At 37.5% G+C, this 25,967-nt stretch overlaps 2 protein-coding genes across 7 annotated transcripts in view; one reads left to right on the forward strand and one right to left on the reverse strand.

Moving 5' to 3' along the window:
• Window positions 1–25,967, forward strand: part of PLPPR5 (phospholipid phosphatase related 5) — a 182,187-nt gene that overhangs the window by 42,370 nt on the left and 113,850 nt on the right. The window contains exon 1 of one of the 6 annotated variants that reach the window (XM_063165638.1): window positions 8,044–8,060. The exons of the other annotated variants lie outside the window; for them this stretch is intronic. The gene's annotated coding sequence lies outside the window, so the exon portion shown is untranslated. Of the gene's footprint in view, window positions 1–8,043; window positions 8,061–25,967 lie in introns of those variants that run through there. 6 annotated transcript variants of the gene reach the window in all.
• PLPPR4 (phospholipid phosphatase related 4) overlaps window positions 19,870–25,967 on the reverse strand; it is a 30,984-nt gene continuing 24,886 nt past the window's right edge. Inside the window, exon 7 of the mRNA XM_063165633.1 lies at window positions 19,870–24,678. Coding sequence (XP_063021703.1) covers window positions 23,341–24,678 — 1,338 coding nt within the window. The 3' untranslated portion in view covers window positions 19,870–23,340. The remainder of the gene's footprint in view (window positions 24,679–25,967) is intronic.

A 25,967-nucleotide genomic window follows, 5' to 3' on the forward strand; every position in this document is an offset into this window, starting at 1 on the left:
TAAATACAGTTGGAGAATGGCCTCTCTTAATAGACTGAATTGTGTGTGGAGAAGAAAACTTTGATCACATCTTTACAAGTGCAAAGGAAGGTCCTTGCCATTATAGCATCTTATTGCAATGATTAAGTTACAGGCATATCTACTCAAACCTCAAAGCCTGGTTAGATATCAGCTCAGACCAGGTTGCTCAGGGCTTTGTTCAGTCTTGACAACTTCCATGGAGGGAGATGGCACAGAATCCCTGGGGTACCTGCTTTATTACCTGATGGCTTCACGGAGGGAAAACTTCTCTTCACAACCAGCCTGAACCTCCCTTGTTTCAGTTTATCCCCACCACCTCACACTCTCCTGCTATGCACCAGTGTAAAGTTCCTGGCTCTGCCTCCTCCAGGAGCTGCTTGCTGGCCCTGCCAGTTTGCCAGGGAACTGGAGGATGTTTGAAGCACCATTACTTCACCTGTGTCTCTCCTGAATGTTACATAATAGGATGTGAAACAGCATTTACATTGAACAACATGCATTGCAACATCTCTGAGCATTTTTTATTCTTAAATCTCAAGCTTTCATAAACTCAGATTTTATGGTAGGAATAAGCATGCATTATTTTTTTTTCTTCCAAACTCCTGAGTGTGTGTGAAAGAAATGAGAAAGAAATAGGGAAAAACCCCAAATCACAACAAACAAACAAAACTGAACAGAACCAAAACAAAATCAAAAGTTAAAAGGTAAGTTTTTATTTTTCTTGGATTTGTAATTCCATTCACACTAACATTCAGTCTGGATGCGAAGTGTGTGTGAGAGGATGTTGGTGAAATGCTTCTCCTAACAGAGGAATTGTGTTCACAGCCAATGAAGTCTTAATGTTTCTACTTCGCATTGGGTGTACCTGAATATAAGGGTGACTTTAAAATTGGGATTTCAAGTAGAATAAAGTAAGGATTGTTCTGTAGTTATTTACATTTTAACTCTCTAGATCTGTTTCTTCCTCAGTAAAAAATACACAGTCAAATAAGGAACGACACTAATGCCGGTGTTGAAGTTTTTATATCTTTGTTTATAAAGAGTGGTAGTGAAAGCAGAGTGAGAGAAATTATTTTATGTCACACACCAGTGGCTGTCTTCCTACATCTGTTTTTAATGAATTGCAACTGTTTATATCAGCACTGGGTGTGATATCATGAGTTTTTGAATTTATCTAGTAAATTCCGTATCTGTTGCATGAGTTCAGTAAATAGCTTAACGTTAGCTAAACGAAGATATGAAACTGTGGGAAAGTAAAATAGTGACATATATATACCCTACTCTGATACATTTTAGTGTGGATTTGAGTCTTAGATTTTAAGCTTACCCTGCAGCAGAATCTGGCTGATTTGCTCAAAACCTTCCCCCCCACCAAAGTGATACATGCACTGGGACCATGTTTACTCAAGAATGCTGAAGTGTGTGCAGTAAGTGCAGCAGTCTTTGAATATTTATGAGTTCAGTGGAAAAACCCTAAAACCCTAAAGTTCAACATTTAAAAAAGATGAACAAATTGTTTTCACACAAGGGCACAGCAGGTGCCTCACTGTCCCCATCTAGTAATTCAAATGTTCATGTGTTTAACTGAACACACAGAACAAGCTGGGCTATCTTTGATTATTTGATTTGTACACAGAAGTTCACTCATTGTATACACACACCAAAAGACTGGAGCAATGCAAACAAAGATGTGTGTCAAACAGCCCTCACCCTCTAAATCATTTCAGTGGAAGTAAAAATGGGGGGCTGAAAGATGATCTCACTTCTTAGCAGATGGGCTTAGACCTGGATGCTGATTGTTTAGATGTCCTTGAATTGAGGTTTTCCTTCCAGTCTTCAGCTGGCAACAATTATATTTCTATCATCTTTATTTTTAATATATGCTGATTTTTAATTTTTTAAAAATCTTACTAAATATGAAAGCAGAAGCAAGGAAAAACATCTGCTGTAGAAAATATTCTGAATCACAGTTTAGAGAGCTTATGAATACTGTAGGCTTAACACTTGCACAAAACTGTGTGGGTGGCACACTGTCAAGTGCAGACAGTGGTGGGAGACTCCAGTATGAGAATCTTTTTTTAATGGTTGTGAAAAGATCAAAGAAAAATTATTTGGAGGAAAAAGGCTTGATTTGGAGGGAGAAAATATCATGTTGGACACAAATTAAATTACTGTATGGATTTGAACAGATTTGACATGATTAAAAATCATGTAGTTAGTCCATCAAGTTTTTAATAGAGCTCATTACCATCATGTGGGAAAATTCCTGCTGAGAACTTTGGTCTGGTAAAGTATTAACCTATGGATAGCAGGGATTTGGCTTTTATTTCTAAAATCTATATTTCTCATGCTAGCCAATGAACCAGGAAGGATTTAAAAATTCAGCCATGCTTTTTCTTCAGTAATGAACCTACGTGTTTTTAGATGCTCTTGTCATTTTCAGCTCTTTCATTAGTGCTTTTACCTGGCTTTAACGTTGCTATGTCTACCAGCTGGATCTCTAGCTGGGGCTCAGGATATAATAACAGAAAGTGAGAAATGGATGATTGGGCTGAACAAAATAAATATGAGTCTGACAGAATGTAAAAGATTGTACTTATTACCATAACATTCTTCTGATTTCCAGTATAAATGCCAGCTAATATGTGTTCCATAGACCTGCCTGCCAAATATGTTGGACTTGGAAAAGAAATTTTCCTGCCAGTTACTGTATACTTAGGCTGCCTGTCATTATCTCTCTCAGCTTGTTTTTTTCCCCAGTGATTGTGCATTTTACAGAAGTACAAAAGACAAGCAATTTAAAAGGCTTTTTGTGTATAAGATACTCAACAGGCAACTTACCTGCTGGAAATGAAGTGATTTTGTGCGACAGTTTTCTTCCCTGCATATAACATTTATGTCACAAAAGTCATGATTGTGGAGATAGAGTTCTTATCTATTTTATTCACTCTAATTAATTAGAGTGAATAAAAGCATAATTTTGTATATGGTTTAAAAAAGCCGAGCAATTTTTAATAAAAACTGTTTCTTTGCAACAGGGCAGGAAATTGTTTTTTCTATCCCTATAAATATTCACTATTTAAATATCTTCTTTCCCATAATGAAATATGGACCCTTTAAAGCATTAATGAACTTATATTGTGGAAAAATGCAGTCAGGGACCTTGAAACATCTAATTGAAATGACTTTGAAATACTAAATTTATTTCTTATCCTCATTTTATGTGCTAAGTTTATATGTACAGACATAAAAAAGAAATTCTAACAAAAAATAGTATTTTCTGTGTTTTGAAAAAGTAGCATAAACTATTTGGATACCCATAGATATTTTTCCACTTAATCAAGAAATCAGTTAGTGTTTCTGTGTCACAAAATGTTATAGCTCTGAAATGCCATATTTTTAATTGAAAATATCTAGTCAAACTCCTCTCATCTTCCTGCACTACAGACTTCACTCTTATATCTATTTCTGAGCCAATCAATACTAGATTTGTTTACTGCAGTTTAATTTAAAAAACAGGAGACAATACAGCACCTTTACCATATCTTGAATCATTTCAGGAATCTGAGCAGACCCACTATTTTATTGATCTTTGCAGCAGTTTAGTCACCAAAATATGATTATGAAAACTTCTGTCAAAGCTTTCACATTGACACAGTGCTGGACTGTCTTGGACAGATTGTGTCTATGCTGAATAGAAAAACCACTTGACATATTCATAGTAATATAGGGATGATAGGTAATGTTCTCTTCAGCAGACAGCAGGGGTGGCCCTACATGCCATGATTTTGCTCATATGAATAAATGTCCTCTAAAATAACTACTGAGGCACCTCAGTTGTAATGCCAGAAGTGTCTCCAGTTCAACAACGTCCATGATCAGTGCACCTCACCAAACACACCAGGGGCTGAGCAACAAGGGGATGTCACCTAATGGAATTCTGGCTGGGCTCTTGGATCTCCACAGACTTCTGGCATTGTTCAAGGGGAGAAGGACAATCTCCCATCTATCATATTTGAGGCAGGGGCTCAGGGGCTGAGAATTCCCCACTGTGAAAACTTGCATTTTCCTGTCAGCTGAGAAAGTGTAGGCTGATCTGGTAGAGATAGGATCCCAAAGGTGAGATATACCTCTATGGATTAACAAGCATCCTGCAACAGAAGACCCCGACAGACTGAGAGCCCTGGGGGCCTTGTCAGCAGGTCACAGGAGAGCAGGGCCATGTGGCAGTCCCACGCTCACAAACTGACTGCACTTAGCAGGCAACTTGGGCAGTACAGGAGCAGTTCCTCAAGGCTTTCACTGCAGCTGTTTGCTACATGAGCTACTGCTGTATCTCTTACCTGAGGCACAGACTGGGTCCTGGAGACCTTTGACATGTACCATGAGGCAACCCTTTTTCTCATGATACTGCCTGCAGTGTTTTCTTCTAGGTAACTGCTGGAATTGCTAGTTTAGTTTTTAGATCCTTCCAAGTGGAAACAAAAGAGCCAGACTTATAAATGTATTCTTTGTGTGTATTGCATGCCAGATACTGTGGTCTTCAACTCACCTGCTTATGGAATGCCATCCACAAATCAGCTCCAAAGTCTCTGTTAGTTTAATTCATAAAGTTCATCAGCTGTCATAATTTTTTCATCACTTGTTTTCAAATTATGGTACTTCTAAGAAAAGTGAAGCTTCCAACTCTTGCTTAAGCATTGACTTGAGCTCTTAAACATTTTATAGGGGATTGGTTGTGTGAAGTAGGGCAAGAAAGCGACAAATATACCAAATGTGTTCTGCTTCAGAAATTTTTTATGTTTCTGAGGTTCAGTGCTCAGTTTATGTGGCAATGCTGAGTTCTGGCAGTCTCCTCCAGACTCATTTCTCACAGCTTGCTTGGGCACTATGCCATGCTAATGCTGCATTGGTTGTGACAAGGAGATGATTTCTTCAAGAAGTGCTTTTTTGTCTTTGTGGAATAACAGAAGTTATTCTAGATCAGCAATTCATCAGGCTCCATTGGCTGTATTTTCAATAGGGTATCTTCAAAATAGACTAAACTAGTATAAGACCTTAAAGGATCCCAGACAGACAGACTGATGTCAAATTTTCTGCCAAAGAATGCTATTTAATGAAAGTTTTGCCGTTTCACACCATAACATGGTTAATGTTTTGTAGGTGTGATGAATCCTGATCTCGAAGTGGATTAAATTTGTGTCATGGACACCATGGATCAGAAATTGTTCCTCCTGGCTTAGAATTAGAACATTAAGGAGAGGATTTCATGTAAATCCTCACTTAAGGGTGTTAAAGATTAAAGTGAGTTTTTATTAGCATAAATCTCTCAGTCCCAGTTCCCTGGACCCTCACAGCTGCCCCATAGGTACCTTCTTCTAAGAAACAGCACAGAGAGATTTTCTTAATTCATCAGAACTTGTTGGGACAGCCGACTGTGAAAAGCAAATCTGCCATGACTTTAGGCTATGTGGTTCCTTGAGCAGGGAATTAGAATCATTGTGCATTTGCTAAGCACTAGGAAGGTGCTGTAATACTTAAATCTTGTAAAATAATTCTAATCTTTCTTTGTTTGATCTTTCCCAACTATATAATCCTTTTTTTGTTGTTCTTAGCTGATGTTCTTTATTATTGAAATTAATGCAAATTCAGGTGTCTAAAAAATAACTAAGTATTATTCAATGCTTTCATAAAATTCAATAGAAGATGTAAGCAACCAGTGCTCTTGAAAATTAAATTATGCTTCATGAGAATTGGTAGCTAAAATGTAATACCTTTAGTTGCACCATGAATCCAAGCTGGATATTTAAATAGAGGCTGGGTGTCTGTGTGGCATTTGTGCTTTACAATTTTGGCCTCACAGACAAAAACCTGAAAATGTGGGGAGTGTTCTTTGCTGGGAAACTAGACTCATCTTAGAAGCCCACTTCCAGATATTTAACTATGTTAACAGAGCTTTGGTACAAAGTTGTATCAGTATTAAAACAGCATCAATGATACTGAAATGTGAAAGAATATTATCATTCTACCACACAGAGAAATGTAGTATAGTCATGGCCATCTTATGGCAAGGTAGTACACTGAAATAGGAGCGTCATTGCTACAATCTCATTTATGGTTAGTTTAAATGTGCATTTATTCATGACTTAAGGCACCAAGGGTAATATACACCCACACCCACGCACACAGAGCATTTGCTAGTATTTGCAGAAGCCTCAAATTTTGTTTTTAATTATAGACTAAAATATAGTAATGGTTTTTCTTTTATTCTGATCAAAATCAGCATTTTGTATTAGCTAATGGATCCTAGTATGTATCAGATGTATCTGTTAATGAAAACTAAGGGTTCAGGACTTTTAGCTGGCCTAAATGTTGTGGATTTTCATCTTTCTGATATATCTAAATTGCCCTCTCCACTTTTTACTTATATTACTTATAACATTCTTTACATATATAGCTGGTGAAACTGTTGAAAGATAGCAGTGGCAAGTGAAATCATTGAAAGATTGGTGGCTTTTTAGGGCAGTATTTTTTTCCTAGAGAACTGAGATTAAAACCTTGGCTTTTAAGTGCCCAAGTACTCTCCTCTTCAACCTTGCTCCTAAGACTGGACTTATCTTATTCATTCTGTTAATGCTCCTACTTCTTCTAAAAAGAAATGTTATTAAAATCACAATCAGAATTTTTATTCCCTTCACAGAGAGAATTTTGGAGTTGCTGCATCCATTGTGTTAAAGAGAGTGTTATACATCCCAAACACAATTATATTTTAGAATCAGATACTTTGTCTGTGACAACTAGACTGAAGACAGCACACCTTCTTATTTTAGAAATTTTTTTTATTTTATTCGGATGATCCTGTGCCTTTTGGCTCATGCTGGAGGCCTCCTCTTAGTTCTTTTATGGGCAAAGAATCAGAGCAAAACCACTGTAGCTTAATGCTGATGTTGAATAGCTTGGCTGTTAATTACATGTACCTTTTCACAGTGACTTTGATGGAAATAATCAAGGTTCTTTAGACAGGCCAACCTCATAAAATATTACTTTAGGTCTGATCACTCCTGTGGTTATGGAGGAGAAAAAACACATTTCAAGCTCACAAAAGCAGAAGAGAAAATGTCTGTTTTCTTGGAGTTCTGGCTTTTCAAATGAATTTGAGAAAAGTTGTGTACTGTAAAGAATTCTGTTTTAATTGGCTCTAAACATTAATGGTTTCTTAAAATTATGTTTCCTTCTCTGTAAGACATTTTAACAACACCAAATGATTTTAAAAAATAATAATTTTAGGCTCTGTCATTATAGATGGGTGGATGGATGACTATCTGTCATTGCCTGACAGGCACCTACTCTTACCGAGCTGTCAGCCTTGTGCTTTTAGATTCTTGTTTGCAGGAAAGACTGCAGTTGTAAGTGAGCTCCTACTGTGGAAGGCTGAAGAGAAGGTATTAAAGATCTCTATCAGCAAAGCTCAGGTTTCATAAGACAGGGTACTAAATGACTGCATGCACAATGTACTGGACACAATTTTGAATGCTAATTTTTGGAGAGGAAATCAAAGTACTGAAAGTTTTGATGTTCCCACAGACTTTGTATCTGGTTTTCTAACATGTAATTTTTTCAGTCATTTGTGAAAATTTTATACAAAATCTGTGTTAGTGATGGTGGCTTTTGTGAAAGCCACAAAAGCCAGTTAAATGACCTGTACAAAGTGTAGGAAAAAGGAGAAACACTTTCATAGCTGCTTAGAGTCTGTGTATGTAATTATTATTACTTCCTCATTTTGGCAATACACGGAGCATAGAAAGTTATAATTGGATTTTTTTAAAATGTAAATCACCTTACAGCTGAATGTTGGTTATCAGCACCTACATCTTGGGCACTATGGTTTCTTGTCAACTGAATAAATTCTTAATTTTAGGTGACATGCTGTAGATTAATGACTACATGTGATTAACTCTCATGCTCTGACAAAGGAGAGTGGACAACAGACTACAGCAGTTCAAAATGCTGAAATCAGACCTGCACTTTCATTTTACAAGGTAAAAATCAGCAGGGAGATGTGTCTAAATGATGTGCAATACTCTTCTGGTCCTGATTTTCCAGACATGCTGCTTTAACTGAAGCTACTCAGAGTTTTACTACTGATGGAAGAAAATTCTATCTATGAATCATTTTCTGGTTTATGCCTGACTACCTCTGTATATCATTTCACAGTATCCTGTTTATACCTGTATGTGGGCCCTACCCTGTCCTTCATGGCTGAGAATTCCGTATTATGGAATCTATGTGAGCTTCTGGAAGTGCTTAAACAGCTTTATAAATTGCATTTCATGCATAAATTAGCCATCTGATCTGCCAAAGAAATATCTCACCTTACTGCATGTTTTATTTAGAACTAAACAGAATACGTGTTATTCTAACTGTAAAGGAGGAACACAAGAAATTACCCCAAGAAAATGATAAAAAAATTATTCAGTGAACCTCCCCATCTCTTCCCCACCTGCAATATATTAAAATTGTTGTCTTGGGAGTTTTTTGTAATACATAATGTAGGTGACCAGCATGAGTTAAAATTTATTAAATATTTTGCAAAAAAAAAACAAAACTGTTTTGAATAGTGTTTTCTGAAGTTTTGAGTGAATTGAGTGTGACATTAACTGTTGGAAAGCTAGAAGAAATGTAATATACTGAAGAGAAAGAGACAGAATTCTTTATTCTCACATTATGGTGTGGGAATATTTTGCTAGGAAGTGGGAAGTCTAAATCATGGCTGGTTCCTTGTCTTGAATGACAACCAATCTGAAAACAGTGTTCTGGAAATTATGGTTCTGGCTCTTGTAATCAGCATTTCCAGCATAAGCAAGGTGTTAGGATATGAACCTAGTGGCCATGAAGATGGAATAGATGAACAGAGAAGTAAAAGTCCAGGACAGAAACCTTTTCAGCAGTTGAATGAGACTGATGTCTTACTTTGGTTTTTCTGCTATGTGGAGGACAAAGCAAATGTGATTTCAATCAATCCATTGTGAAAACACATAAAGTATTTTTATCGTTATCTAATTACAGTTCGAAACCATTTTAATCATAACTAAGATCAGTTAAAAGATGATAAATGTTGAGTTTTATAGGTATAACAGCAGAAATTAATCCTATGACAGATGTGACTTTAAGGTACAAACCTATGATGAAAATTCTAAGTGTCTCATTAAATTGTTTCCATGTGCCATCAATTCTGAAACATCTTCAAAAAATTAAAAGGAAGAAGGAGGTCATAAATTCATAAATAACATTGGTGCAGGACATGTTATCCCACATTAAATCAGTATTCTGCACTGACAGTAGCTAATAGTGATTATGTCAGCTAGAGCAAGGTAGAAGGTTACTAGAAGGTTACTTCTGTAAGAACATTAAATCAGCATATCTTTGTTTGTACTCTTTGTAACCCTTTTTTATTTGTTTGTTTTGTTTATTTCCTTTTCTTTATACAAAGATATATGCCTACAGGGTTGCTGCAAATATATTTGGAAATTCCTGCTTTTAGCAGTCTAAGTACTGGATCTGAGCAGCAGACTGGAGGATTTTGTGTTCATTACCTTCCCTACCTTCCCTCCAATTTTAAGCATCTGTGGGTAACCCCCAAACCCCATTTTCCTTTTCTGTCCCCTCCCCTTATTTCTAGGTTTACTTCATTAGGAAAGTTCATTAGAAAGGTTAAAGCTGAATCTGTAGGTTGTCCTACATCGTAGTTGGGATAAGGCCTGTGGTGGGCATGCACCACATCCTCCTGATGGTGAATTGACATTCATTCCCCCACAGTTCAGTCTGTGTTATTCTCTGTTATTAAGTGTAATTTTGTTGAAACATTGTCACGAACAATGAAGTTATTAGTTGGTTTATTTTAGAAGGATGTTTGGAACAAATGACATGTGCTATAAATTTGTGATTAGGATAGTTTCTCTTTGATATTTTCAGGCACATTAATGTTTTCCTAATAGAACTGAATGGATTCCTGTAAAATCTATCAAATTTGGAAAAAATTCCCTAATAGGAAAATACTAGACAAGATTTAGAAAGCTTTGTTTTGTTTTTGTAGCAAAACTTGCTCTGTTTCTTCAATTAGTATAAGTTTTATATGTTAGCAATTATAGAAATTGACAGATTATATTTGCTTTTAATCTAGTTTATGCTTTGATCACTCTTTGCCTTTTAAACAGTAACTGGTTGAAGAAATTTTCTTATAAATCCTTAATTTTTCAGGCACTCAGCTTCTTTTAACATTGTGTTGTTGCTTCAAATGAGTCATAAAAGTCAGTGTTTCAGTGTTTTGTGCTTCCCAACTTGCCTTTTAGAGGCTTTCTGCAGGAGAATCTGTAAACAAGGTCTCATCTGGAAATATAAAAGGGAAGCTAACATTAATATTTTGATGCAAACCTAAAGAGTCTGCATTTTTAGACATTGGAAAACAAAGCAGAAATATAATGTCTGCTTTGCTACTTTTCCTAGTTTCTCTCTTTTGGGTGCCTTGCAATGGCACTTGGAAGTGGAAGTTATTGCAAGAGTAACAAGATTCATCAGATTTATCAAAAAGTATCTGTAGGAATTTGTGAATCTGGAACTGACATGGATGTGAAGAACAAAACCAGAAATATGGCTTTATGCCATACTTGTCTATGGAGAGGTGTGGTGAGACATTTAAGGACAGCTGTTTTATGAAGCCTTAATGTATTCATAGTGGCAGCTGCAGTTTTCTTAGAAGAGAATAGCAAGAATGGATGAGCAGCAGAGCTGTATGCTTTGAAGAAGAAAGGTTTTATCCGTGACCAAATTCTAGATGATAATAAATTGCATAAAAAATGTAAGAAATTTGCAGAGTAAATGTTTTTGTGAGAATTCAAATTAGATACTTGTTAAAGTATCTGGTTTAGGTAATCACAGTCCTTTAACATGGCTGCACTAAACCCAGTTTGCCACAAAGGTGTTGTTTGGGAGCCTTCTGAACCATGAAATGTCGAGCAATTGAAATTTTTCTTACATCATTGTATTGATATTTCTTCTTGGTCTTCCATATCCTGAAATATTTTTCTCCATCAAGCCATTCTAGCACTGATTCTTGTAGCACTTTTTATTTTCCCTTTGAAGCTCCAGTCAGTCCTAATTACAAGATACACAAGCACACAGGATTATTTAAACTAAATTATTATCAAAGAACTTGAGGGATGTCAGGGAATCTGAATATGATACATTAGATGTGTGTGGAATGTAGCAGCCATAGCTGATGGCAAAGAAAAGAGTTTCATAGGCATTGTTTTACTGAGTTACAAGGCTGAGAATGCTGAGGAGTGGTGGTGAGTCCTGGATTTACAGGAATGCTGAGTTGTGTCGGTGTCTGGTAATAGCCAGCTGGTAATCACAATCACTGGGGGTGCTTTGTTGCCAGGCTTACATTGCAATCAAAGCATCCAGAAAAAAATGTTGGTACAATTGTAGGAGGGTACATTTTATTTGCTGATTTTGTATTGTGCTGTTGTTTGTGACTCAGAAATCCTTGGTGATACAATTATTTCAGTTTGCAGGTGGATGTGCAGCCATCTGTCTGTCCTGCCACCAGCCAGGTTGCTGCTACAGTGCTACCTAGAAAGCATTTTTCAGTGAGAAACCAATGCCTTTCTCAAACTGTCCAGTCTGATTTAGAAATAAGCTGTTTTTCCTCAGATTTTGTGAAAATACAAGAGATATTTTCATCATCAGGTGAGCTCCTTGGCAGAGGCAAAGCTACTCCAACTCTGACTGTACTTCTGCTTTGATCTCAGCCAGAAATCTGCTTTTATCAGGTTCAGTAAGCCCTCTTTTGCCACTATACTGCACTGTAGGAATTTAAAAAACCATTTGGAGAATAAAACTTGGGTATCATGGGATTTTCTCCTTTTTCTGATAAGGCACCATTCCAGAGTGGAATCTGGACAGCTGCTACCATTTGGCTTCGTTGACATATTCAGCAGCTGCACTTGCATTTAGGGTAATAAAAGTCTGCAAGATGCTTGAACATCATTTAAACTGAACTCAGGTTTGAAATAATGGAGATTATATATATAAAATAATACCTAAAAATAATAATAATAAATGAGTAACAAGAAAGATAGCAAACATGTGAACTCTAAACTACAACTGGGAATGTATGTATTTTGAATCAATTCTTCTTCGCTGACCATTGTTCTTCTAAGAAGTTTTTACAGAGAAATTAACTCAGTTCATACTGAAGTGACACATGAGCTGTTAATGGAATCATTCGAGCCAGAGGTTTGCTATTTTAGTCCTGATGCCATTCCAAGTGAACTTTTTAAGGTAAATGTTGCTATTCTGTGCTCTTCAGCATGATAGTAGACCGCCTACTTCAACAAAATGCTTCAGAATAACTCTCAAGATTAATTCTGTTTATGTCTTATAAATAAAACATAGAAGTGTCACCGCTATACTCATTTACATGTCAAAAACCATCAAAACCAAAGGTGTGCATTTTCTTTTTTAATATGCCTTGAAGATGGCATATTAACTTTCCTTGTGACAATGGCAGACCTTGGTGTCTGCCATCAAGGCCACTCTTTCTTTGGCTTCAGCATATAACTAAAAGGACAGAAGTCATTTGAAAGAAAGGTAGTGTGGTGGACCTATGTTGATCAGCTGAAATCTGAACCAAGAACCAAAAATGAGTAAAATGAATAGCCATTAAAAATCACTGATTATCACCTACTTTGTGAGATTGTCCCATTTCAGAAAAAAAAACCCATTAATAATAATTTAGATAAAATAATGCTCAGCTGCCAGGTAGTTGCTTTGGTGAGAATTAATCTTTTGCTCTTTGGAAGGAGGAGGTAATGATTAAGATTTTTTAGTTGAGGAGCAATAATACAAACAGGGAGCCTTCCTGCCATCACTGGGTAAGAATGGATATTGTGGCAGAGATATATTATACCAGTACCACTGTGAAGTTGTGGGTGAAGTGAGGAAATACACTCAAGTTTGGTGATAAAATTAACAAATGTAGGATGGAGATGTCAAGTCTGGAGTCATTGTACTTCTCTGTAAATAATTTAGTCCTGAAGTAATGTCTTCTGTCTGAAAATAGCTATTTGGCCATTTTATAGCAGTAGGCTAACATTTTCAGAAATAGAGAAGTTTGGAGTGGTAGGTGACTCTGTGCTCCTTAAAACTGCATATGTCTACTGAAATTAGAGTATCTAGACTCTTAATGAAATGTATCTTGAATAATTTTCCACCTTTTAACTTTTTCTTGTAAGAGTTTAAAAACATAAGTTGGAAGAGTTGCTGACGTGATAGAACAAATGAAGTTTTAGTTATGTAAAGCTGACTCAAGTTACGAGCTCCTATGCTGAGGAAGGAATCATTGCAGTGCAGGCTGCAGACTCCTTCTGGCTGCTGGTGCTCAGTTGTTGTTTTGCACAGACACACACATGCAGAGCCTTGCATGAGGACAATCAGACCATTGAAAAAACCATTCTAGGAGTCTTATATTATTTTTGGTTTAACCAGAGATAATATCAGAGTAAAGCTTTTGCTGTTGAAGGACTGTTTTACTTTTGATTTATTTTCTTCAGTGTAATTCGGTCCTGTTCTCATTTTATTTCAGTGGCTTTAGATCAGGCCGTATCACTAATTTCAGCTCCATTTAGTTTCCCTGGTAACATTTTATTTTTAGCATCATTATGCTTCAGAGATCTGTCATGGAGGGTTCATTTTAATTTTATTTTATATGTTTCATTTCATGGCAAAATGGTAAAGCCCCTAAACCCTAGTCTGTTCCACAAAATGTCTATAAATATAAAAAAAATGTGACCATCTTATATGGTTAAAATTTTTATCACTTTGCAGCTACCTCCCCCCCATGAATTCCATGGAAGATTTTCAGGATGCAGGTTGTTAGACATTCATGCATTTTTAAATCTTTTGAAAATCATTACCCCTTTCTGCACTAGAGATGTGTTATTCTGATTTTTCAGATCTACAACCACAGCAGGCCCCAAACTCTCAGCAGCACAGTGATTATAAAATAATTGGTCTGGTTGAAAAGGAGGAATACTTCTCTCATTCCTCTTCAGCACTAGTCACCTCCTCTCTCTGCAAATTGTCTGGACAGAAGTAAAGAAGCTGTGGAGATTGTATCTGTTTCCACTTCTAGGTTCTGTTTAATGACATGTACTTGTATAGTCACCCAAGTGCCTTGCCCAGAAATTTCTTCAATCTCTGTTAGGAATGTGACTGGCTGACATTCTTGGTTTGGAGTCTCCAGCAATGATTGTATAATGGGATTGTAGTTGCAGGTTTCAGGGTTCTTTTTTCCTTTTTCCTTCAATATTACTTGCTTGTCCTTTTGACACAAAATGACTCTGACTTAAAGAACAAATGTAGCAGTTGGTAAGAAATTTTGTATACTCATTTAAGTAACTAATGTTTATTCCTCTTAACCCTGAGACCCTGGCCAACCACCTTGACATAAAGCATTGCTTGAGAACTTAGATTGAATTTAGTGGGAATGAAAATAACTCTGCTAAAAATTAATTGAGTGAAAAATTATTAAAACCACACAAACAAACTACAACACCCTCAGTGCAATATCAATATGATGCATAGAGTTCAGTGATACTACTTCACTGGAAAAGAAAAAAAAGTAAAATAGTATTTTAAAACTGTCAGTGTTTTTCGTGGTAGTATGGATTTAGAGTGCTATTAGCTCATTAACAGATCAAGGACTTCCTGATTATGTCTTTTACTCAAGCTGCATAGGAAAGATGATCTGTGAGAATTTATCCGCAGATAAATAATTATATATCCTCTTATAGAGGCTCCCATTTATAGTATTTGTCAAGCAAGTTCTCTCCTAGGGATGGATTATAATATGAGCATTTCATGGAGTGATGAAAATCTTCCCATACCTCAGGTTTTGTAATTCTCTTTTAGCTGAAATAATTTCCATAATAAGACAAAGGGTCTAAAAAGCTTTATCTGAATGTCCTGTGCCATTCAGAAGATGCCTTGGCTACAAGCAGATGCCTCTATTTTCTGGCAATCCTGAAATCAGAGCTGTTCTAGAAATGAAAAAGAACCCAAAATTTTCATGGTTGCTAGGGAAAAGGGGAGAGAGAAATAATCCTTCTCTTCCTTAAAAGAATGGCCAATTCATGCCATAAAGTGTGACATTCTCAGTATTTTTAGCTCTGTATCTTCATCTGTCCAAACAGTCTTGACAATCTGATCTAAAATAGTCGGACAGGACTTAGATGTTAATTGGGCCAATAAGATCTCATCACTGTCTCTTGAGAGATGAGGTAAAACAATGACAAAGTTGCCAGTTATGGCCTTTGGCTCATCCCAGCTGCCATACCTAAGGGTAGTGCTAATGGCAGTTGATAGATTCCTTTCTGCCAAATTTGCTTGTTTTCTTCACACAGACACATTTTTTCACCTCTTGCAGTGAGCAGGAGTGAAAGGCTTTTTGAAGAAGGAATTACTGGAGCTTGCATAGTCCAAAGGCTCATTAAAATTGCCTGTCAGTCAATTGAATTTGATAGGCAGGAAAGACAGATTGGTGAGAAATAGGGTTAGGACATTTGTGAGGTTCCAGCTAGAACATTTCTCATTTCACAGCTTTGAATTTTTACACTAAGGGGAGAGCTGAAATGCTGCTGCTTTTGTTTGTTGGTGTGGGTTAATAATTAGCCACTGCTTGATTTGACGGCTTTGTTATTGCTGATTATTTGATCTGTTTTGGAAGACATTCCTGTTTTGAATGCTAAGTGTGATGGTGTGGGAATTGGAAGCATACACAGTGCCATAACTCACTGTCTTCCCCTCTTGTTCATATTCTGTCCATATTCTTGTCCATGCTGGTGAATCACTGACCCTGCTGCTCCTGCTCCTCCAGCTTTATCATTTCCCAGCCTCTTACTGCTAACAATTTTCAAAACCCAAAGCCTCACACAGGCCACTTATGCTGGACCAAGGACAGACAGGGCTGCATTCAGCCAATTTGAATCCACATTCTACAACAAGAATTCTACACAATCATAATACAGATAGTGCAATGGGTTTATTACTGGCAGTTATCAAGTAATTCTGGCAATTTCAAGGGAATATTTCTTTCTATTTTTAAAAATTGTTTAGAAATTAATTTAATCTGCCTATCAATGTGAACATGTGTAAGCCATATTTTGACATTATAATTGCTTATCTGGGCAGAGCTGTAAGTTGTAGCAACAGCTAGAAGATTTCCTGCTAGTTTTGAAACATACAAGGTTATTTAATCTTGACAGTTTACATTTCTTCAAGATTGATTTGGTTCCAGTGGACTTCAGATGCTGAAAAGACTGAGTGATTATGGTAGCTAACACACAGAGTTCCAGAAATTTTTTACATTCACTGTGACAGCTAAAGTGTGGAGGGACAGAATTTAAGAAAATATAGTGCAGAAGGGAATCGCACACCTGAGGAGCTGCAGCTGTACTGATCACCAAAGATTAGGAACAGGCCTGGCCTTAATTGGCCACAGCTGTGGCCAATAAGAAGACGAGTGCTACAAAAGAGTGGGTTAGGTGGTTGAAAGGAGAGTTGGGGTTTGTTGGTTGTGCTGAGAAGGAGTTAGTGCTGTGAGGCGCTGCACATGAGAAATCACTGAGAAGATATGGAACCTTTGCAAAAAGATGGCAACACTAAAGGATCTTGTTTATTGTAACTGACTCTTCACTATCCCAAGAACCACTACATTTTAATTTTTTTTAAGGTGATGTACATCCCAGTTTGAAAAGAAACAATATGCAAATCTTCTGTCCTTTTGTCTCATCTTCTTAGTAAGCACTCGTTACTCTGATATATACTAAGAACTCTCAAGGAAATAAAACAAGGCCAACCTGAATGGAAGTGTTTTTTTCTTAAGACTTCTTTCAGGCACTTGGTAGTAGAGGACATAGATTTGAACTTTGTATTTAGTAGGGACAACATAATCAACTAGATGCTCAGTGAAACTTCTAAAAATACATATTTGGAAAGTATATGCTAAAAAGACATAAAGCGCTTTCAGCACTTTATTGCTTAAGTGAGAGATCTGTGACGTTCATATCCAGAAGCTTCTGCTTTCGTAGGTTCCTCTATGGTTCCTCATTGGCACCAGAGACATATAAATATTGCAAATATCTGAATTTCTGGATTCACAGTACCTCAATTCAATTGAATTTCCTCTTCTGGAAAAAGGAAGGATCTTTTCATTAATGCAGGATACAATTACTGCAGTTTGCATAAGGTCAATTCATACTTTTTAGTAGAAAGCAGCATTACTGTGCAAGCTGCTGCCACAGAGCACCATTATGCAGTGAAAACCATGTAGGAGTGCATTTAAATGGAGCACTTTATTTTTGTCTCATGGAAGAGAGAAAATCTGAATAAATTTCCAACATACAATTTTTTTTTCCTATTTAGATTATAACATCACAATTCAACCAGGAACTGGCAGCACTCACTAAAGATTAATACAGTTGCAGGAGATAATGGCATCTACCGAATGTCATCCTTGTGCCCTAAATGTAATACACATAACAGATATTATATCTCTGCCTGTAATTTATTATACAACTACCTTGTTTTATGTAGTCCCATTTAAGAAGTGAGAATCAGGTGGACTCAGAATTCAATTTATCAGCAGTTTATCAGTGCTAAACTCTCTTTGGAATATCCAAAGCTCCATGTTGCTATAATTTAAAAACAGAAATACATTCGCACTTTTCAAGAGAATTATGAATAATGAGATACTGACTACAGAGAAACACATTTCACCTGTTGTCATTATACATTTTTCTAAAAGTAAACTTTAAAATCCTGTTTCTGCAGTGATTTAGACAGCAGCTTATTTGTTAAAAATGTTCACCGATTCCACATAAAGCAGTTGCACTGTAGGTGAAACAGGCTGGTTAAGTCTGTACAAGGCTGGAGCAAGACTGGGTGTAATAGAAGACGGAACGGGCACTCTTGTAGTGGATGGTTCTGGCAGTTGGATTCCTTATGAAAAAGAAAGTATCATGAACTGGAATAGGAGAGATGGATTAGGAATATGGACTTTCAGCTTCATTTGTTAGCAAATAGGAACAAACACTGCAAAAGTAAAGCACTCTTTAACTGCTGTAGGAGCAAAGTCTGGATAAGAAATGAATGATCAGGCCCTATAGCTTTTTTCATTTTTCTGAGAATGCAAAGCACTATGAACATCACATTAAAGCTTCTGAATTATATTTATTCCTTAATTTTTCAGTTTTTCATCTCCAGTTTTCCATTAGTTATTAAGTCCTGATAGAAACTATGCTAAGCCTGTGCAGCTACATTATGTTATAAAAATAACTGATCATCATTTATCTGTTTCAGGTTTTAAATTCTGATTGAACAAAGCAAGTTAGATGCAGTCTGTGGTACACTGCTGATCCATGGTTTTTCCTCAGTGTAGCAATGATGCAGCACATCTAGCAGCTACTTCTGTTTCTATGGCAGCAGATCTCTTGCTGTGTCTCTCTACACGTTTTCCTTTATAACAACAGACTGTTTATGCAGTCTAACATGGCTTTATGGCATACAGATGATGCTGTCCAACTCACCAGCCTTGCTGAAACTCCACTCAGTGAGCTTCACTGGTGATATGCTCCTTCAGAGGTTCTGAAGTATTTTGGTTGTGTTAGCTGCATGTCAAGTGCTAGATTAGCTACTCTTGTTGTAATCTTCAAAAATTTTGATCTTGAATATCATAGAGTATCCATGTAGTTTATGTATCACTTCACAGGTTAAGATATACATACTCTCACCAGTTCCTTTGGTCCCTCACTCTTCTCAATAAGAGCTCAGGACTTCGTAAACTGGGTACATTTTGTATCTTAATATGCAGGAAACTAATTGTGTTACAGTGTCCCAGTCTTCATTTATTTGAAGAATAACTGAAGAGGAATTAAGAAAGCACTGATTGTACTAATTAGCTGCCTACTCTGCTTGATAAAAATCACATGCAAATTTAAAAAATATGATTTTATTCTTTCAGTGCTGCTTACTCTTCCCTTTTGTATAGCATCTTCAACTTGCACAAAGGCCCAGGCTCACTTGGGAAAGCTTCTCGGAGTCAGTATGCTGCGCTGCCATGCATTGCATGCTACTCCCTGTGGTCCTTAATTAGGCCATTGGCAATGTCAGTGCATGTCTCAGCTACAGCTGTGTCTTCCACCCCAGGCACCCTGACCCTGCTCTTGCTGTTTCAGGGTGTCTCAAGACAGGCGTGCAGTCTTTGCTGCGTGCTTACCACACTACCTTGTTTGCCTTCTAGGTAAGACTGCTTGTCAGAGTGTGCTTTCATTGTTGCCAGCTAAGGGTGTATGACACCTGCTGACTCCTGCATCCTAACTTCTTCCACTGAGGAGAGCCTGTCCTCTCAGGTTTGCCTCTGACATCTGCCCTGTTCTCATTCACAAATCCAAGGCTGGCCTCACCATGTCTGGCAGCTCAACCCAAAACTAGCAAGGTGGCTTAGGGGCATTAGGGGCTTAGCAATGCAACAGGTGCTGCAGAATGATTGAGCAGGCACATCCTCACATGGCTTGAAGATCCCAATTCACTTGGAGTTTTTTTGTAAAATGTTTTTAGGTTAGAGAAATGATTGTTTGGACACTGTTTCTTATAAATTCTTACCACTGTGCAAGGTCTCAAGGTTTCTCACTAATGACCACTTTTACACATCATGAGATACCTAATGAAAAGTTAATTAATTCATTTGGGGGGAGTGAGACTCTGCTTCACCACAGAGATAAACAAGCATCAATGAGGAATTTTATCTTTATTTCATGATGTTAGCACAATAAACTCACACAGTAGCATTGATCTGTACTTATTTAACAAAATACATTTATAGCAATTTACAAATTATTTTCCATTTGAAAACATGGCATAACATTTTATTAAACACAATACTTTATATAGAGAATTCTCATTTAAAAACATATTTTATTTTTAAGTATTTTCTTTTCTCAGTAAAGCACAGCCTAACAAAGAAAATCGTGCCTGTTAGCAAGTAAGAAAATCAGAACACTAAGAAGATGTCACCTGTCGATTTATTTGATTAATTTTAAATTAAGGTACCAGTGGAATGTAAACAAAGAGTAATTTTACAAAAGGCTCCTTATCAAATATACATGCAGAGGTCTGAGTTCCAATGTATATATTATTACATTTCTGCTCTCTAACGTAATATAATTTGATAAGCCATTATTAAAAACAGTAGCCTTTGGCACTTTGAGTAAAAAAGAATATATCAATATTTATGTATAGAACATAATTTCAATGATTACACAAGAGCTTTAAAATCTTTTCTTAAGAAATAGGAAACTTTAGGAAAAATATCACACTGCACTTGAAATAGTGCAGTAAGTTCTAGAGTAATAAAAGCAACATATATGCCAATATATATCTGACTAAAACCAAGGAATAAAGAACAAACACTCCCACCAGGAATCCTGCTGTTTCCAAAACAGCTAAATTGCCAGAGGGACCGTTTTCTAATCTTTGCTTTATTGCCATTATTCTCCATTTCAATTTTCCTTTATTTCCAGGTTCATCTACTTACGTTCTTTTCCCCTGCACTTACAAACTAACAAATGATTGCATCTTATTTCCCTGCACTGATAGGCCAACAGTGTTTGTGTCTCACCCTTTCCTTTAAAGCTAATCCTACCTCCTTTACCCTGTACCTAGACTAAACTAAAGCCAAAGGGTTTTGTCCATGACAGTCCAAGTGTTTTTAATTCCTAGGAATCTTGTACAAAATTTCATATTAAATACCAAGGACTAAAGATACATCCTCTTGAAAAGAAAAAAAAAAAATCCTGACTTGTAAATACTAGCATCTGAGAACCTATTTCTAAAAAAATTACTTTTTTTTTTCTTTTTCTCCTGGTATCTATGATTATTTTTCCCAGCTGATGTGCCTTAAAGTGTGTCTTCAACATACAGTGCCTTTAACATACACAATATGCTGCAACCCTACTGGGTAGCTTCTTACATGCAACCTGCAGAATAATTTCTCCCAATCATCCTAAGTGTGATGGGGTCATCTTGTATCAATAACAGAAAGAGTGTGGTGATTTCCTTAAGGACTGACACTCTTCCACAGCACTGGGTGATGGGCAGGTGAGGGAAGCATAGCTTGGCACAGTTGGCTTGACAGCAAGCATTCAGCTAAGCCTGGAGCACCTGTAAAACTGGGAAGTACACATAAAGCTTTCCATTGACTCACAAACACCATCCTCATACTTGTGATATTAATTAGGTTTGGGGTTGGGTTTGGGATTTTGTTTTGGTTTGGAGGTCTTTTTTTTTTGGGTTTTTGTTTTGTTGTTTGGTTTTATGTTGTTGGGTTTTTTTTTTTTTGGTTTTTTTTGGTCTATGTTTGTGTTGTGCTGTTTATCTTCTTGAACAGGATGATTCTTCCTTCTACCTCCTACTTGCCTGGGGTAGGGTGGGCTTTTCCTTAGAGTTCTGTGGGGTAGGGTCTGTAGACAGGTTCTGACTATAGAGAATGTATCTTGTTCTCTGATGCCCTAAATGACAAGAGGCCTTAGACCAAAACACTTCTCTCACGAAGCCAGAGAACAGACCTGATCTTCTTCAGTGAGAGGATCTTCTTCAGTGAGAGGACTGCTAAGCCATTCCCTTCCCCTGCTAGCAGGGGAGCTGCCAGGTGTCTGAGAGTAGCTCTCTTTCAGGTAGAATTAGGAGAGAATGAAGAGCTGCAGTGGGTGAGCACTGCCCCTGGCTTCCTTCAGGGTTTAAGTCAGAGCCAAATGAAATGAGGCATTTCTTCTAGCAGGCCCATTCTGGGACATGCCAAGCTTATTCCCTTCAGAGATTATCCTTTCAACAATTTTTGGCAATGGAGATTTTTATCAGGCAAGTTTTTTCATTATATCCAAAGCTCAGTTTACTAAAATAATTTATGTTTTCTCAGGTGAAGAGACCTTTTATATTCTTAAGTGGCAGTGGTAGGAAAAATACCATGCTTAAGAAGGCTCTGGAGGGTGTCTCAAGGGACGTGAACTGTAGTAGTGGCACAATGCAACACTTGTTCAGTGATTCTGCAATACCAAGGCATTCCATTCTTTAAAGTGAAGCACAAATCCCCTGTGTGATGGTGATTGGGGTGAAACTTGTGATTGTTCTTGTGGCATACTAAGCAAGTGAGGTGGATGACTGCTTCTAAGTGTGAGCTATGATATTAATTCCTGTCTCCTTGGAAGCTGGTCAGGAAAAGTTGCCATCTATTTTTATTTACTCATGGCTCACCTTTCACATTTGCACATCTTGCAGTTATTGGTGTCCTGCATTATCTGTTTAAAAACTAATAGAAAAATGGAAGGGTTGCTGAAGGACAGAATAAGAAGTTTAAAAATGTAAAATCTGAATCACTTGTAGTACTTGATAAGACCCCTTAAAAATGTAATTTAAAACAATTCTACAAGTTAGCCCACTAAGAAGCAGCCTCTTCATTAGTAGCACCTGTTCTTAAACAAAAGTTGAGCAGTAGCAGCAAAACTATTCAAAATAGATAGTAATTCCATTCTAATGGAAAGTCACCCACACATTTTTTTGTTGCAGTAGACATCTTAAAGAACTACACAAAACCTTTGCAACCTTTGAATGTGACAGATCCACTATAACAAAGCTGTAAATATTTCCTACGCTAAATGAATGCAGCCAGCATCATCATAGTATTAGCAATATTACTTGTAAAGTAACTGCACATCAATATGTCATGTTTGCAGAGTCTAATAATTATGCAATTTTTCAAAACATGTAAAGTTATCATCAGCACCACTCTGTATTAAAGATTTGGTGCAAATTCTGCAAAGGTGAATATATACCACTGATACAGCCTTTGCTGTGAAAAAATCAGTCAATTTTGGACACAAATATAAAATAAAAAGTTGGCACATTCAGGAAATACAGTGTCTGTGTTTAAGACCGTTCTTTTAATTGACATCATCACCCTCAGATAAATGTTTTGAATCTGAAGAAACGAGTTGCATGAAAATGTTTCACATTAGTTCTGGCATTGTGCTTTTCCCCTCACCACATGCTTTTCACAGGCTCGTGCCCATTGCACATCAGCAATGCAGGGCTGCTGGTCAATAATTTGGCACATAAAGGTAAATGTCAGCTCAAAATAAAGGGAGCAGAACCTGTGTCAAGACATGTTTACTTTGTGGAGGCATGGACCAGCTGATATGTCTCCTGTCAGTCCTTGTACGCTCGTGTGGGGGATGTGCCTTTATAGAAGATGTTTCTGGTGTTCTCTGGACTGCTCCCTCTCTCAGGGATTAAAATGATGTTACCTTTTCTTCGAAGTGTTGAGTCCCGGCTAGAAGAAATGGACAGAGTCTCTGAGCCAATCTCACTTCCCTCCACTGGAGTGACTCTTATTGTAGTGATTCCATGATGGTGATGCTCAGTATTATCTATGTTGCTTCTTTTCCTGTCACCTGACCCATAACTGTCTTTTAAGGAGTCACAGCTCTCAGAGTCTCTGTTAAGATCATTTAGCTCATATGTTTGACGAAGAGTGACTTTTTCAGGACCTTTCCATTTCCAAGATCCACTTCCTTCACCTTCTGATGGCATCTGAATTACAGGTCTGTTATTTTCTGGATGGGCCTCAACTCTAACAATGCTACTTGGCTCATGGTCTGTCAAGGTTTTGTATCTGATGGCTCCTGTACAGGTCACTGTGCTTCCCTCTGAACTCTTTGGACTGCCCTGAAGCACTCCTTGCTGCTTAGACATGGCTATTACTTGCATGATTCTTGGCTGGCTATTGCTCCTGCATGCAACACTCTTCTCAGCAGCTTTCAGCCATTTAGCTCTAGCTGAACTAGTTTTGGGTGATGTGTTCACGTTCTCCTGAGTCTCTTCAGGAATGTGTACTAGCTGGGATGAGCCAGGACGGGACTGAATAGAGACCCTTGGCCCGCCAGTAAGACCTGAGTTGTTACAACCTGGAACATTGCCAGGTTGGATTTTCAGGTATTGGCTAGTTGGGCCATGATGATCACCATTTACACCCACTCTGGAGGGTTCTGAGCTTGACCTCATTTCGATAGCCCTTGGTGGTGACTGGCCAGATTCAGTCTCTATCACTTGCAGGGACAACTTTCGACTTTCATTCTTGTTCTTCCACTGGGACAGCAGCTGTTTGGAACGGGCAGAATCCATTGATGCGTGTATTGTTGCATTGCGTCTTGCTGGATCTTCCAAGGATGGTGTGTTGACTCTTGGCAAAGTGTTGCTGAAAGTAACCATGTTCTCCTTTCCCATTGGGCTTCGTGGTGTTATTATTTCTACATCAGCATTTGCTCTCTTGAGATTGGTCAGAGAGCCTGAATCTCTGTGATTTCTATTCAGGATACTTTCTGTACGGTGAGAGACAATGCCATCGCTGCTGCTGCCATTTTTACCTGGCAGGATTCTGTTGGCATCTTGACTGAGGTCTGTCAATGACCTTAGAGGTTCTCTGTGAAAATTTGGGTGAAACACATTCTCGTCACTTGGTAAGAAGTTCCCCACAGCATAGATGCCCTGATATTTGGACAGAAGCATCAACAGTCGGTTAAGAAAGTTAAAAAGGACATGTTTTAAGGTACTGTAATTGCATTCTTTAGCTTTTCAATAGAATTCAGTGACATAATTACTCTGGCTAAACTGACAGGTATGCAAGTAAGCATACTAGTTTATTTCCTCACTAGTATAGCCTTAGCCCAGACTCTGTCCTCAATCTGGTACCTCTAGGTACAGGTGAACTAGTCTCACTAGGGCATATTATTAATGGCAATAAATAGTTGAGGTTAGGATTTAGCCTCCACAAACTTTCTTCTTTTTATCAAGCAACAGATACAGATACAGAAATTATGTTTTGCTAGAAAAATAGTAAAATAGATGTTTGTAGTCTCTTAGGCAAAGCTATTTTACAACTATACTACCATTTACCCTGATTTGCTGAATCTTGTTACAGCTTGAGTTGATCTCTGCCATCTGCAGATTCTTTTTACTGCACAATAACCATGTAATACAATATCTACATAATAGAAAAATTTATCAAATTTAAATCAATTGCTTTCCGAGCTGAGCAGAACTTTAATAAGATTTACTTCTAAAACATTTTCCTAATCAGTAGACTCACTGTAAAGTGCTGTCATTTTAAAAAGACTCCACTGAGGGTATTCTGTCAGAGGGTCAAATATCTAACTCAATCACTTGAGTTACTCGTTCTTTATCCTCCTTTCAGAATTATTTGTAGTTTCACATTATTTCTCCTCCCCATCCTCCTATTGGTGTGTAGTTTTGAGGGCAGATTTACTGAGCACTGGGCATCCAGGAAAACATACTCTCTGCTCTATGATCTCACACAATAAAGTATACTTGTTTGTATATTTCAAACCTGGGGACAGCAGCTCCGTTTAGGTAGATCTACAACAGAGAATCATTTGAAATAATATTCTCGAGAGAGTGCCTTTCTGCTCACAGTGCAGTCATAGAGGCTGACTTTAGTAGCTCATGGGGTTTCTGTTATTATTCTGACTGCGGTTTCTTCTGCCACTGTGAAAGCCATTTTTCCCTGGTCACCTTTGCAGACCTGCAGACCATCTGCAGGTATGTCAGCTTATGTTATCACAGGAAAAAGGGGGTCGGGAAATGAACTTATTTTAGTATTATAGTAAAATTCATCACCGACTTCTTGGGGGTAAAACCATCCCACTGCCTGTTAAGACTCTTCTGTTCACCTGCCTACACTCAAGCAGTGGTGTCAGCAGAAGCTCTGATTGCTCCCAGGCACCTGTGTTGCTCTCTGAGCAGCCAGGGCAGCAAAT

This window comes from Melospiza melodia, chromosome 11 (assembly GCF_035770615.1).
Source record: "Melospiza melodia melodia isolate bMelMel2 chromosome 11, bMelMel2.pri, whole genome shotgun sequence".
Lineage (NCBI taxonomy): Eukaryota > Metazoa > Chordata > Aves > Passeriformes > Passerellidae > Melospiza > Melospiza melodia.